The sequence below is a fragment of the Eumetopias jubatus genome, unplaced genomic scaffold, assembly GCF_037043125.1.
Source record: "Eumetopias jubatus isolate StellerSeaLion01/CBP00866 unplaced genomic scaffold, mEumJub1_p1.0 scaffold_16, whole genome shotgun sequence".
Taxonomy (NCBI): domain Eukaryota; kingdom Metazoa; phylum Chordata; class Mammalia; order Carnivora; family Otariidae; genus Eumetopias; species Eumetopias jubatus.
This window is the reverse complement of record NW_028274822.1, coordinates 86,504,301-86,518,140: the sequence shown is the minus strand read 5'-3', so window position 1 is coordinate 86,518,140 and position 13,840 is coordinate 86,504,301. Positions and strand designations below refer to the sequence as shown.

At 42.4% G+C, this 13,840-nt stretch overlaps 1 protein-coding gene across 2 annotated transcripts in view; it reads right to left on the bottom strand.

Moving 5' to 3' along the window:
* CFAP251 (cilia and flagella associated protein 251) overlaps positions 1 to 13,840 on the bottom strand; it is a 63,524-nt gene that overhangs the window by 33,920 nt on the left and 15,764 nt on the right. For both annotated transcript variants that reach the window (XM_028116654.2, XM_088019339.1), the window contains exons 7-12: positions 8,795 to 8,872; positions 6,852 to 6,902; positions 4,208 to 4,422; positions 2,114 to 2,308; positions 1,125 to 1,375; positions 611 to 762 (exon numbers count right to left, since the gene is read on the bottom strand). In XM_028116654.2, the coding sequence (XP_027972455.2) occupies positions 611 to 762; positions 1,125 to 1,375; positions 2,114 to 2,308; positions 4,208 to 4,422; positions 6,852 to 6,902; positions 8,795 to 8,872 (942 nt within the window). The remainder of the gene's footprint in view (positions 1 to 610; positions 763 to 1,124; positions 1,376 to 2,113; positions 2,309 to 4,207; positions 4,423 to 6,851; positions 6,903 to 8,794; positions 8,873 to 13,840) is intronic.

Here is a 13,840-nt window from a genome sequence, read left to right as displayed (position 1 = left end):
ATGGCTCTTTCCCCTCGGCCAACATCAAGGCGAGATGAGCACATGGCAGACCAGGAGAGCTGGCAGGAAGGGAGAGGCTAAAGGTCTCAGAAAATCTTTACTGAGCTTAGGAGCACTATTCACAGAGGGAAGGAACAGAATCCAAAACACCGGGGGAAGATGGTGCTTTGAGATAAATGAGAATGTCATCTTGTCAAAAATCAAAGGGAAAGATAAAAGAACAGATGCCAAGGAAGGGGTCCAGAAACCAACACACCAAAATGAGCTGTCAGGATGGCAGAATCCCAGTCTGCAAGTCCTGAGGCCTGGTCTCGTTTCGAGCAAGTGTCCCTCCTCTCTTTACAGTGGCTTTGTGGAGACACAGTTCCCACTGCACACAATGCACACCTTTAAAGTGTATGACCCCTCCGTGGTTTTTAGTGTATTCACAGAACTCACCACCACAATTTTAGAGCATTTTCATGACCCCAGAAAGAACCCCAAATCCACGAGCAGTCACTCCCCATCCCCCTGCTGCGCCCCCCTCCCCGCACCTCCACCAGCCCTCTCCCCCTTTTGGTCATAAACAAGGTTGCTAGATCACAGGACAGCACCCAGTGGAAACACTCACAGCAGTTGCCATGTACTGGGAGTCATGAGAGAAGCTGATATGAGTCACACTGGTTCTGGAATATTTGAAAGGCTCTGGGATTTGGTTTTCTAAGGACATTGCATCAAGAATGTAAACTGTCCCCTCAGTGAAGCCAGCTCCAAGAAGGGCTCCTGAAATCACAAGCCAGAGAACAATGCTGGAAAAGGACTTCATTTTTTCAGAAAACATCAACTCCCGGGCCAGACTCTGTTCTAGGTGCTGAGGAGACAGCAATGAACATGACAGACCGGGACTCTGGCAGGAGAAATAAACGGAAAAGCATGAGTCACTGAGTCACTGGGGTGAGTGGTCAGACACGACTAGGCACAGAGTGCTGCAGGGTCCCGAGGGACAAGGTGTCTCATCTAGCCGGCTGTGGGGACAGCGGTCAAGGTAAACTTCCTGGAGCTGACACAGCCAAGGGCACAGCCATTTGGGTCTGGTTTTTTTTTTTTTTTTTGGAGCCCAAGATAGGCTGATAAAATGAAAATACCTTCAGGATTGTAGGTTAGACTCTGGACGCCAAGCCCCTTCTCAAAGACCCTGCTGAAAAGGTACTTTTTCTTTTCATAATCCCACACTTTGATCATCCCACAGAAACTCCCAATGGCGATAAGGGGTTGGTATGGGTGGCAGGAGATGGCACAAATGGCATCCTTGGGCTCCACGAATAACTTCTCGAGTTTGGTCCCATCTGTCGTTAAGTGGTACACTGTTGCATCAGATGTTCCAATGATAAGATTCCTGTTTGCCAAGGAGAGACCCAACAGCATCAGTGTTTGCAGGGAATGGGGCACGTCAGCTATTCTGCTTCTAATTGCACAGGAAACGCCTCTGTCGTCTGTAATTTAGTGACATTATTAACCCAACATCTCCAAAAATACACTACCAATATCCAACAGCCTCCATTTGCAAGAGAAAAAGCCCACATTTCTACATGTAAATTGAGTCATTAAGTATGCAGATGGACAGTCAGTTGTACAATTAGCTAATCTGCACATGCAAATATTCATTTGTGTATGCAAATACGGAGTTTGGCGCACACACACAGATGTGCCTGCAAATACTGCAAGGGTAATTAAGCAGACTCACAGATAATTCAGTCTTGAAATGTTATGGCTATTAATTATCAAATGCCTTTAACCGCAGCGGCTAGGACAAACTCGCCTTCAAGAAAAGACACCAAGCTACAGCAAAGGACTCCAAACACAACAGAGATTAGAGCTCAGGGATAAGCCCTTTCCAGTTTCCATTTGCTAAAGATTCTTAAAAGAAAATAATGCTTCATTTTAAAAAATGATTGAACAGTGACTATAATCAGCTGTGGAGATCCACCTGAGAGCCCCATAAAGGACCTCCGCGGAAATCCTGTTCTATCTCGTGTCCCGGGAACAAGGTGAACATTCCACCGCATGCCAACTAACAGAGAGGACATCAATCATTTGTTGGCCATTCAAATGACTAGATTCATTAACAACTTACCTTACAATAAAAAGGTCACCTTTTAAAGTGCAGTCTGGAGGATAGTTTGATTTTTCAGTGGGCGGAGCTGCTGGGGTCTTTGAAAATGACAGGGTCCTTATGGAGCTCAGTTTGAAGTTGCTGTACCAGTTAACAATGGACAGGGTGTGATCGTAGAACTTAATGTTGCCTCTAGTATCACCTGTGACAATATAGCTGAAATGGAGAAAAACACCCGTTTGGCAACTAACAGTAGTACCAACTACTGAACAGCTAATTATAAGTCCGGCTCTGGACTCCAGGTGTTGTAAAAACTTCACTTAATACTGTCCTATGAGGCTGCTTTTACTGTTGTTCCGCTTTACATCTGGGAAACTAAGGCTCAGAGAAGTTGAGAAATTTGCTCAAGGCCTGGGGTTGCCAGATTTAGCAAATAAAAACGCAGGATGCCCCACAAAATTTGAATTTCAGTTAAGCAATGAGTAATCTTTTAGTAGGAGTATGTCCCAAATATCGCACGGGACCGACTCACACGGGGCAACCCTATGGGCCCCATGGCTAGACTGTGCAGGGAGCCAGGTGCACCTAACGCAGAGCACACACTCTCGCTCTCCTCTCCCTGCCCTCCCAGATCAGCCCTGTGCAGTGGCAGTGGGCGGTGTTGACATTCTCTGCCACGAGACCACAGAGGACACCAGAGCCCATCTACCAGCCCTCCGAAACCACACAGCTCTGCAACAGCACACAAGCTGCTTTACAGGAAGGCCCTGCTCTCAGAGCCATAGTAAAACCCTGTCCAGTCTCACAGCCCAAGGCAGTGTCGCATGACAAAATGCCTTTTATTTCCAGGCCTCAGATCCATCCCAAATGGGCTTTTTTTTTTTTAAGCCTGTGACATAGGTGTAATCACGGGCGGAATAGGGGGATGAATTTCCTCTTATAGATGCAAAGTGATTAAATGCCGTTTCCGATAAATAAGCAAGGCAGGTAGGCAGAGTAATTGGCTACAACATCTTTCACTGCCCTCTGCTGGACAGAAGCGGCAAAACAGGCCAAGTGTTTTCAAGACCCTTCATGGGGGCTCCCTGGTCCTGGCTGGCTTTTATTTAACATGGAGAGAGGGGGAACCCAGGCCTTGGTCTTTACTGGGCCCTAACCCCTCCAACTAATTGAAGGTTGATTCATCATCAGTTGCAATTCTACTATTGTCTTTTCCACACCCCTGAGTGAGGACAATTTGCATTTCTCTTTGTAAAGCCATGCCAGGACCTCACTGCTTCCTGTATTAAAAGAAATGAAAAGGAAAGCAGGGCTTCTGGAAAGCAGATGGCACAGTGACTCCAACTACTTGTGCATGGTCCCTGTCATTAGGCAGCGTCCTCCATCCCTATTGGGAACTTCTCGAACATACTAATAAGGACTATTTCATCTAGAGCTCCCCTGTGCCAGACAAGGTGCTACGAGTTTTACATGGCTTGCCTCAAAAGCCTCATGAAATCACTCTGAGAGAGAGTGTGGTCATGCCCATTTTGCAGATGGAAAAATGGAGGTTCAGCCAAGTCCCTTGCCCCGAGTCACTCAGCAAGGAAGGGATGTGAACCCCCTTTTGTCTGAGACTAAGGCTTTTAATGACCCTCTCTGAGCCCCCACTGCCTCTCGAGTCAGTAAACTTCATAAAGTTCTGTTGTATTTCATCTTTTCATAATGGGTGTTATTTTGTAATCAGAAAAAGCAATACAGCTATTCACATTAGTTTCTTAAAATTAAAGTATGTAACATTTAGGGTGCAAAATAAGTCTAATTAGTGTGGAAGAAAAAAACAAGTTTCTTTTTGTTTCACCAACACAGAGGGATTTTTAAAAGTAATGCATGCCCATGATTAAAAAAAAAAAAGGCAAACCAATTAGTACCAATGAGACTACAAGAAGAGGTGAATCCACCCCGACCCTTGATTCTACTTCTCTGTTCTTTTCCTCAGAGGCACCAAACATTCCCAGTTAATAATGAATTTCACCAGAAATATTCTATGCATATACAAAATATATGTATACATCCGAAAGGCTTTTAATATACTTTGGTAATCACTGATAGCTACTTTTTAATTAAGTTAATTACCTATCAACTGTAGTGAGCACAGTGATGCCCTCTTTCTGCAAATGAACCAATTTACAAGGTTTAATGTGAGGAGAGCCCACCGAGGCAGAGGCAGAGGATGGCGGGCGATGTATGTCCCAGACAACCAGCTTCCCTTCCATTGTTGCTGAGAGTATTTGTGTTAAATTCAAATGAAAGACTGACTGGCTAAATTTTCCCACAAGCTTGTTGAATGTCTGCATTTCAAAAGACAGATTATAAGTGACGTTGGTAATAAATATAAAACAAAGCATTTGTCAATACGGCATATTTTATAATATTACATTGATTTACAGTAGGAAAAAGATACAATTAAAAAACCAATCACTAAGAAATCTCTCCCCCGTGGATTGCCATGGTGCAGGCCATTCTGAACCTCTGAAGGTCTGCTAGGAGCAAGTGAAGGGTTGTGTACTGGGTTAAACTGTTTGCTTAAAGCAAATGAAAAGGTGTTTAGCCACTTGTTTATACCTGTTCAATTTCTCTTACTGAGGTTTCAGAGACTGATGAAACTAATGTCTATCGTGAGCAAAAGCATGCTCCAGTGTAAGATATCACAAAAATAATTATCCCAGTCTTGTAATTATAAACTTTTTTTCCCATAAACTATTTTACCATCAGTAGAAATTAAGTACTGTACACAGACATGCCCCTGACTCCTCAAGAAATTTGTGCTACATAAAATAAGGCACTAGGGCCATCTTTCTTAGGCAACGTCTTGGAGACCAAGTGTAGAAAGAACCCAGAGTGTTAATGGAGCCCCTCAGGGAGTGTTTAATGAATGAATAAATCAAAGAAACTCCTCCATGTGTCATGCGATACAGCAGGTTTGCTGCCCAGTTCTCTAACTACACGGAGAAGACCCTAAGGCTCACCTCTTCTGTCTTGAACACAAGAGGGTTAGTAAAACAATAACTGGTCAAGTAAGGGCATCAGGTTCTTCCTAAGAGCTGTTCTGCTTCTATACAAGGCATTTTCATTTCAAGCTGAAGTCAGTCCTCGTTTGTGTGTTCTGTATTTGCAAATTCACCTCCTCACTAAAATTCATTTATGACCCCCAAATCAACCCTCATGGCACTTTCATGATCGTTTGCAGACATGTGCACGTGCAGAGTGGCAAAAATTTGACTCTCCCTGTGCGCACGTTCCTAGCCGAGGTCGAGCAAGGACATGCTCTGCCTTCTTGTTTCAGCTCTCAAACTGTAAACAAGTGTCATTTTCAGGGTCTGTTTAGTGCCATGTTGTTCACGTTTTTGAGGTGCTTTCTGTTGGTGATGGCAGTATTTATTTATTTATTTATTTATTTAAAACAATAAATACAGATTTATTTATTTGAGAGAGCGAGAATGAGAGAGAGAGAGAGAGAGTACATGAGAGGGGAGAGGGTCAGAGGGAGAAGCAGGCTCCTCGCCGAGCAGGGAGCCCAATGCGGGACTTGATCCCGGGACTCCAGGTTCATGACCTGAGCCGAAGGCAGTTGCTCAACCAACTGAGCCACCCAGGCGCCCGGTGATGGCAGTATTTAAACTAGCCCCAAACATGGTACTGAAATGTTGTCTAGCATTCCTAAGTGTGAGAAGGCCATGAAGTACCTTCCAGAGAATATACCTGAGTTAGATAAACTTCATTCAGGCATGTGTTTCAGAGCTGTTGGCTGTGCGTCAATGCTAATGAATCAACATTATGTATTAAATATGGTGTCTTCAAACAAAAACACACATAAAACAAGGTTATGTATCGATCTGTTGATGAAACTGTTTTTTTTTTTTTTTTTTTTTTTTAATGAAACTGTTCTGACCCGAGGCTGGCAGGAACCCAATCCTGTATTTCTCCTAGGAGCAATGATTTTGTATTGTATTCACTAACTGAGGTCTGCGGAGACTTTATGGAACGTAACTGCCAGGAATAAATGAGAATTGGCTTTACTGTTTAATAACTTTGATTTATGAAAAAGAGTTTGCAGACAGAATAATCTCTTTGTATTCATCCATCTCATCTTTTTTTTTTTTTTGGCATGCCCTCTTAAAAATAAATTTCTGTAAATTGTACCAAGAGTGAAGAAAGGAAGCAGAAGAAACACCATAAGGTGCTCACTGAGGGCAGATTACATGGTTGTCAAATGCAGAAGTTGTTGCAGGAGACAGGACCCAAGGTCCACCTCAGATGCGACAGCTCCAGGCAAGCAGGCAAGATAAACAGTTTCCCGCAACACCTGCCTCACCACCTTTCTACTGGCTCTGAAACATTTAAATACCCAAGACTGTGTTGTGTTACTCTAAAAGCTGGGTAGACTAAAAAGGAGCCACTCGTGTTCAAATATTTATTACATCAGTCCAAAGTAACTTCCATTCTTTGTCATAGCACACATAGGTTAGTAAAGCCATCACTTTTTTGGATATTTTCTCAGCGCAGTCAACTTTCTTTTCCATAATATTTTATTTTGCACAATGGTTCCATTATTTTCAGCTGACAATTCAATATGGTAAAGGACCCAAGTAAAAATGTCAAATGATTTCCCAACGGTTTAATATCAAGACATACAGAGTAGCCCAAAGTGACTAAGCTTACACATACTTATTTACTCTCCACAAAATCTGACACATAAAAATGCAATAGGCATACTCACTTTTTCTGTTAAACGTGGGGCACTGTGAGCAAGTATATTTCCCTCTTCATACTGATAAGTACAGAAAAAATAATCACTACTACAAAAAGACCTGGTTTCCAAAAGAAAGAACTAATATAACCACAAAATCAAAACAAATGCATCTAAACAGGGTCAGAGCTTTGCAATCTCTACAGATAAGAGAATCTGCTGCCTCCAGGAACATCTGAAAACATTCTGAAAGAGGGGCACCTGGGTGGCTCAGTCGTTAAGCGTCTGCCTTCGGCTCAGGTCATGATCCCAGGGTCCTGGGATCCAGCCCCACATCAAACCTGGCATCGGGCTCCCTGCTCGGCGGGAAGCCTGCTTCTCTCTCTCCCACTCCCCCTGCTTGTGTTCCCTCTCTCGCTGTGTCTCTCTCTGTCAAATAAATAAATAAATAAAATCTTAAAAAAAAAAAAACATTCTGAAAGAAAAGGAAGTACGTAAAAAAATGGCACAAATGACTGTGACTTTAAATGGTAGTAAATGCAAATCTGATTGCCACAGTTATAAGGCATTAAAGCTACAATAAGTACGGAAAGTAATGACAACCACTGAAAATTAGTGATTGTTTTTGTTTTGCATTTTTAATTGAGGTAAAATTCACATAACATAAAATTAACCATTAATCATTTTATTATTTTTTAAAAGACTTTATTTTTTTTACATTTTTTAAAATTTAAATTCAATTAATTATAAAGATTTTATTTTTAAGTATCTCTACACCCAACGTGGGGCCTGAACTCACAACTCCAAGAGCAAGAGTCATATGCTCCGCTGACTGAGCCAGCCAGGTGCCCCAACTATTAATCATTTGAAAGTGTACAATTCAGGGACATTTAGTACATTAATAATGCTGTGCAACCATCCCCTCTGTCTAGTTCCAGGACATTTTCATCACCCCAAAAGGAAGCCCCCTCTCCTTTAAGCTGTCATGCGTACCCCTCCCCCAGCCCCCGACAACCACCACTCTGCACTTTGTCTCGTGGATTCTCCTATTCTGGACATTTCGTATCAGTGGAATCATACAGCATGGGGCTTGTTGTGTCTGGCTTCTTTCACTTACCGTGATGTTTACGAGGTTCATCCACGTCGTAGTGGGTGTCAGTGCCTCGTTCCTTCTTATGGCTGAATCATAGTTCATTGTACGGATGGACCACATTTTGTTTATGCATTCATTAGCTGGTGGACATTTGGTTTGCTTCTACCTTTTCGTTATTGCAAAGAATACTGCTGCTATGGACACTTGTATGTATGTATTTGTTTGAATGCCTGTTTTAAATTCTTTTGGATTGGGGCGCCTGGGTGGCTCAGTCGTTAAGCGTCTGCCTTCGGCTCAGGTCATGATCCCAGAGCCCCGGGATTGAGCCCCACATGGGACTCCCTGCTCCACGGGGGGCCTGCTTCTCCCTCTCCCACTCCCTGCTTGTGTTCCCTCTCTCGCTGTGTCTCTCTCTGTCAAATAAATAAATAAAATCTTTTAAAAAAAATTCTTTTGGATTTAGGAATTGCTGGGTCATAGGGTAATTTTATGTTTAACTCTGATTTTTTTTTTAATCTCATGATTCTGCCCTGTGTCAGTATATATATTACTGATCTGTTTGCTAATTCCTTTCTAAAAGGGGGTAAAAGCCAAGGTCCTGAAAAACCCTGTATTTTTTAAACCTGTTAAATACATTCAAATAAATATTTGCTTCATTACTTTAAAAAATTAAATGAAATTTAAATTAGCTGCTTCTGATTTAATACACTAATTTCCAACGAGACTAAAATAAATGCTATAATTAAATCAAACCATTTTAATACATATTTATTGCTTCCTAAGTAGATACTATATTGTTACATTACCAAAACATCTGTACTCAGGGAATGAATATATACTTGTCCCTACATTTAAGGCAAATCAAAATATTTCTACTTACCCACAAATAATATATTGCCTGTGTTTTACTATTGCTCACCAATTCTTTATTATTTGTTGGATTAAAAGTAAGGTAGTTCTGAAATATAAAGTATGGAAATATATTACATTACAATAAATTTTCTGTTTCTCTCTGGCTAAGCTAAATGTTAAAAATAAATAAATTTTTATTATAATAAATAGCTGAGTAGGAATATAAAACAGAAAAAACACAGCATTTTGTAAGCAATAAGAATATAATTTAAACACTGAGTGTTAAAATTAATGGTCTCAAATGTGTTCCCTTTCTTATTTAGTCTTATTTATTATAATTCATCATCTGTAAATTGGAACAAGCAAAAGTAGCACAATATTCACTAATAACCTTTACTCTGTGTCCTTTTGGACAAAAACTGCTGCATACACATTTCTAAATTTGACAAGGCCACAAGGTAACTTGCAATGAATGCCAAATACTGGAAAAAGTTTCTGATTCTTGCCAACGTGGTGAATAGCATGGGCCGCCTGGCTCCCTTCCCAAAAATCAACCCCGCAGTAACTATGGAAATGAGGAAACCACAAAATGCAGAAGCTAAACAACACAGCAACAACACAGTGGAGACCCCTGGGGAGACTTAGGCGCATGTCCTGCCAGGGTATATGGTTGGGACAGGGTGGCTGCAGCCTGATGTGAAGGGCTGCAGGGGGCAGCCCTGGGAGACAGATTCTAGAAACATGTCTTAAGTTCCATTTCTGCCACCTCTACCACATCACCTATTCCTTGCCTACTCCAGGAATGTAAAGGACCAGTGCCAGTGTTTAAGAAGTAATTTCAGGACAGCTCAAAGGCCTGGGGGGTGGGAAGGGGTGGGGAAGATCAGATGGAAGCAAGTGCGTGGACAAGATCTCACAAAGGCTAGAAATCAGTCGCAAATCACTGCAATCTATGATTCAACTAATCAAAGTTAATCTCTGATTAACTTTGCCAGATGCCAGCAAGAAGTAAAAGTAAGTCTTCCTTGGAGGAAGTTATCATCCTGAGCCTCAAATTATTCCTATACTTTTTAAAGTACGACATTGGGCATTCGATGAAACATAACCAGGCATATGAAAGAGACAAATCTAAATGACTGACAACTGAGGAGGGAAGCAATCATCTGAAAGAAACCCCAGGAGACGCAGGTATAGCATTGACACACAGACTTGACAATAACCGTGGTCACGATGTGCAAGAAAGTAGAGGGCGAGAGGGTAATCTCAGCAAATAACTCTATTTTTAAAAAGAATTAAATGGAAATTCTAGATCTGAAAAAAATTATTAAAAAAAAACTCAAAATAGGATTTAATAGAAAATTAAATATAGCCAAAGAAATAATTAGTCAGTACAAAGGGAAGATAAATTATAGGAGAAAATATCCAGGCTGAAGGATAAAGACACAAAAGAACAGAAAATATAGACAAGACAATAAGAGACATACAGGACAAGATGGGTCTAATGTATGTATAATTGGAGTTCCAGAAGGAGAGGAAAGATTTTAAAAAGGTGATAAAAGTATTGTTTAAAGAAGCAGTGGTGGAGAATTTTGCAAAACTGAGGAAAGATAAGACATCCCAAGTTCAAAAACCCCAAAAGATATGTTTTGGGTATTTTTTTTTTTAGATTTTAATTTTTATTTATTTATCCTTTTTTGTAAGTAATCTCTATGCCCAATGTGGGCCTCAAACTCATGACCCAAGATCAAGAGTTGCATACTCCGCTAACTCAGCCAGCCAGGCACCTAGTTTTGGATTTTTTTTAAATCAACAACGTTTCCATATACATATAGACACATCATCAAAAACTGCTGAAAACCCACAGAAAATCTTAAAAGCAGCCAGAATGGAGCAGGAGGGGGAAGACACATAACTTTCAAAAGAGGGAACAATAAGATTGACAGCTGGGGAGCCTGGGTGGCTCAGTCGTTAAGCGTCTGCCTTCGGCTCAGGTCAGGATCCCGGAGTCCTGGGATCAAGCCCCGCATTGGGCTCCCCGCTCTGTGGGAGGCCTGCTTCTCCCTCTCCCACTCCCCCTGCTTGGGTTCCCTCTCTCGCTGTGTCTCTCTGTCAAATAAATAAATAAAATCTTAAAAAAAAATAATAAGATTGACAGTTGACTTCTCAACAGAAATAGTGTTAAGTCTGAAGACAATGGAATAACAGCTTCAAAGTAGTGAAATAAGAGAACTACCAACCTACAATCCTATAGTTAGGGAAAATAGCCTTCAAAAACAAAGATAATTACCAAGAGAAATGAAAGCGTATATCCCTACAAAGACTTGTGCATGAAATTTCATGCACCTTTGTTTTCAACAGCCACAAATCGGAAATGGTGCAAATGTCTTTTAACAGTGAATAAAGAGATTGTGACATATCCATTCAATGCATGACTATTCAGCATTAACATTATAAAGGACACATAAAGAATAATAAGAAGGAATAAACTATTGCTACATACATGGATGAATCTCAAAAATTAAACTGAATGAAAGAAGCCAGAGCCCTCCACAAAAGGAGTCCATTTCTGTAAAATTCTAGGGTATGCAAACTAATAAACATTAATAAACGGGAGGGTAGATGTTGGGAGATGGGTGGAGGGGGAGTTGAGGTTTATTCCCATCACAGTGGAAAGTCACTCAAAGACTTGAAGCAAGAGAGTGATATAATCCGTTTTGCTTATTTAAGAATTATCACTCTGACTGCTGCAGGAAGACTCGTAGGATTGGGACAAGAGTGAACACAGATCAGCTGGGAGGATGTTGTAGTCATGCAGGAGTCATGCAGTGGAAACGGAAAGGGGAGGAAGGATTTCAGAATGCGTCTGCGGAGTACACAGTACTTAAAAGACATAGGAATGGATGACAACACCCAGGAAGAAGGTGTAGCGAGAAGAGGAGCCCCCACAACTCAACCCCGAGGCCTGCCAACAGTTAGAAGGTGTGTGATGAAAGACGACAAGCGGGGCGCCTGGGGGGCTCAGTCGTTAAGCGTCTGCCTTCGGCTCCGGTCATGATCCCAGGGTCCTGGGATCGAGCCCCACGTTGGGCTACCTGCTCAGTGGGGAGCCTGCTTCTCCCTCTGCTGCTTCCTCTACTTGTGCTCTCTCTCTCTGTCAAATAAATAAATAAAATCTTTAAGAAAGAAAGAGAGAAAGAAAGAAAGAAAGAAAGAAAGAAAGAAAGAAAGAAAGAAAGAAAGAAAAAGAAAGAAAGAAAGAAAGAAAGAAAGAAAGAAAGAAAGAAAGAAAGAAAGAAAGAAAGAAAGAAAGAAAGAAGGAAAGACCAGCCCACAGAGGAGCCCAGGAAAGGTCAGTGAGCCAGCAGGAAAGGTGTCTTGAACCCCCACTGGGAGGGGTGCTACTGAGGATTTAATAGTGCTCGTCGACTTGGAAACACCACCAACTGACCGTGATAAACACAGATTTGGTAGAGCCATGGGTGGGTGGAAGACAGATCAAAAGAACCAAAATGTTCATCATCAGTAGGATAAATGAGCTGTATTATACTCAAACAAGGAGAGATTATACAGCAGTGAAAATTAATGAATTATAGCTCAATAATCAACATGGATGAATCTCAGAAACAAGGCGGAGAAAATGAAGCAATTATGACTCCAAATATGTAACAAACAAAACAGGTAAAACAAAATAGGATAGTACTGAGGGAGGGGTGCCGGGCTGCTTAGTCAGTAGAGTGTGCAGCTCTTGATCTCGGGGTCTTGAATTGCAGCCCTATGTTGGGTGTGGAGCCTACTTAAAAAAAGGTTGGGGGGGCACCTGGGTGGCTCAGTTGGTTAAGTATCCAACTCTTGATTTGGGCTCAGGTCATGACCTCGGAGTCCTGAGATCAAGCCCCATGTTGGGCTCTGCACTCAGTGTGGAGCCTGCATGAGAGTCTCTCTCTCCCTCTCTTTCTGCCCCTCCCGGGTCATGCACACTCTCTTGTGCGTGCGCGTGCGCGTGCGCGCATGCTCAAAAAAAAAGAGAGAGAGAGTACTGAGGGATACATACATTGCTGGAGAAAAGTATAAAGGAAAGCAAGAGAATATGTAACACAACATTTGGGACACTGGTTAACTTTAGAAAGCAAGGTTGGGGACGAGATCGGGGAAGGGGGACAAAGGGACTTCTAGGGTTTGGGTGATGCTCTTTCTTGACCCGGCAGTAAACACACAGGTACATTCTGTTTTGTTCCTTAAAATGTACACATTTTGCATGTATGCCTTATTTAGCAATGAAAATACAAAGAGATCAAATATTTTGTGCACAAAAAAGCAAGAGATGATGAAGTAAGGAAGCGGCTATAGACAGCTCTTCGGAGACGTGTTACTATGAAGAGGCACAGAGAGCAAGAACTAGAAGGAGATGTGCCGTCCGTCCATGGCGTTCCCCAAAAATGGGTGACACGAAAGCATGTGCATCTGCGGAGGGGATAACCATCCAGTAGAGGGAGAGCTGATCACTGCAGGAGAGGGCCTTGAGCACATGAGGGGGTGGCATCTCGTGCCCTGGCCTCTCCAACACTTAGAGGGGCAAGACACAGTGGTGAGGTTGAAAGCAGCCTGTAGGCCTGGGAGTGAGAACAGGCCAGCGTTTGTAACCGATGGCCTCCATTCTCTCAAGGCAAAATGAGAGAGGTCATCAGACGAGAGAAAGAGGAAGGGCTGGGGAGCTCGGAGGACGAGACAGTTGTCTCCAGAAACGAAACAGCCAGCCTATTAGAAAGCCAGGCCATGCTTGGCTAAAGCCAGCGCTCAGGGCGCCTGGGTGGCTCAGTTGGTTAAGCGACTGCCTTCGGCTCAGGTCATGATCCTGGAGTCCCGGGATCGAGTCCCATATCGGGCTCCCTGCTCGGCAGGGAGTCTGCTTCTCCCTCTGACCCTCTTCCCTCTCGTGCTCTCTATCTCTCATTCTCTCTCTCAAATAAATAAATAAAATCTTTAAAAATAAATAAATAAATAAAGCCAGCGCTCACTCGCCCTTTGTGACTCAAGGCCAAATTGAGGGATTCGGTTCAGCTGGGTGGGCAGGAGC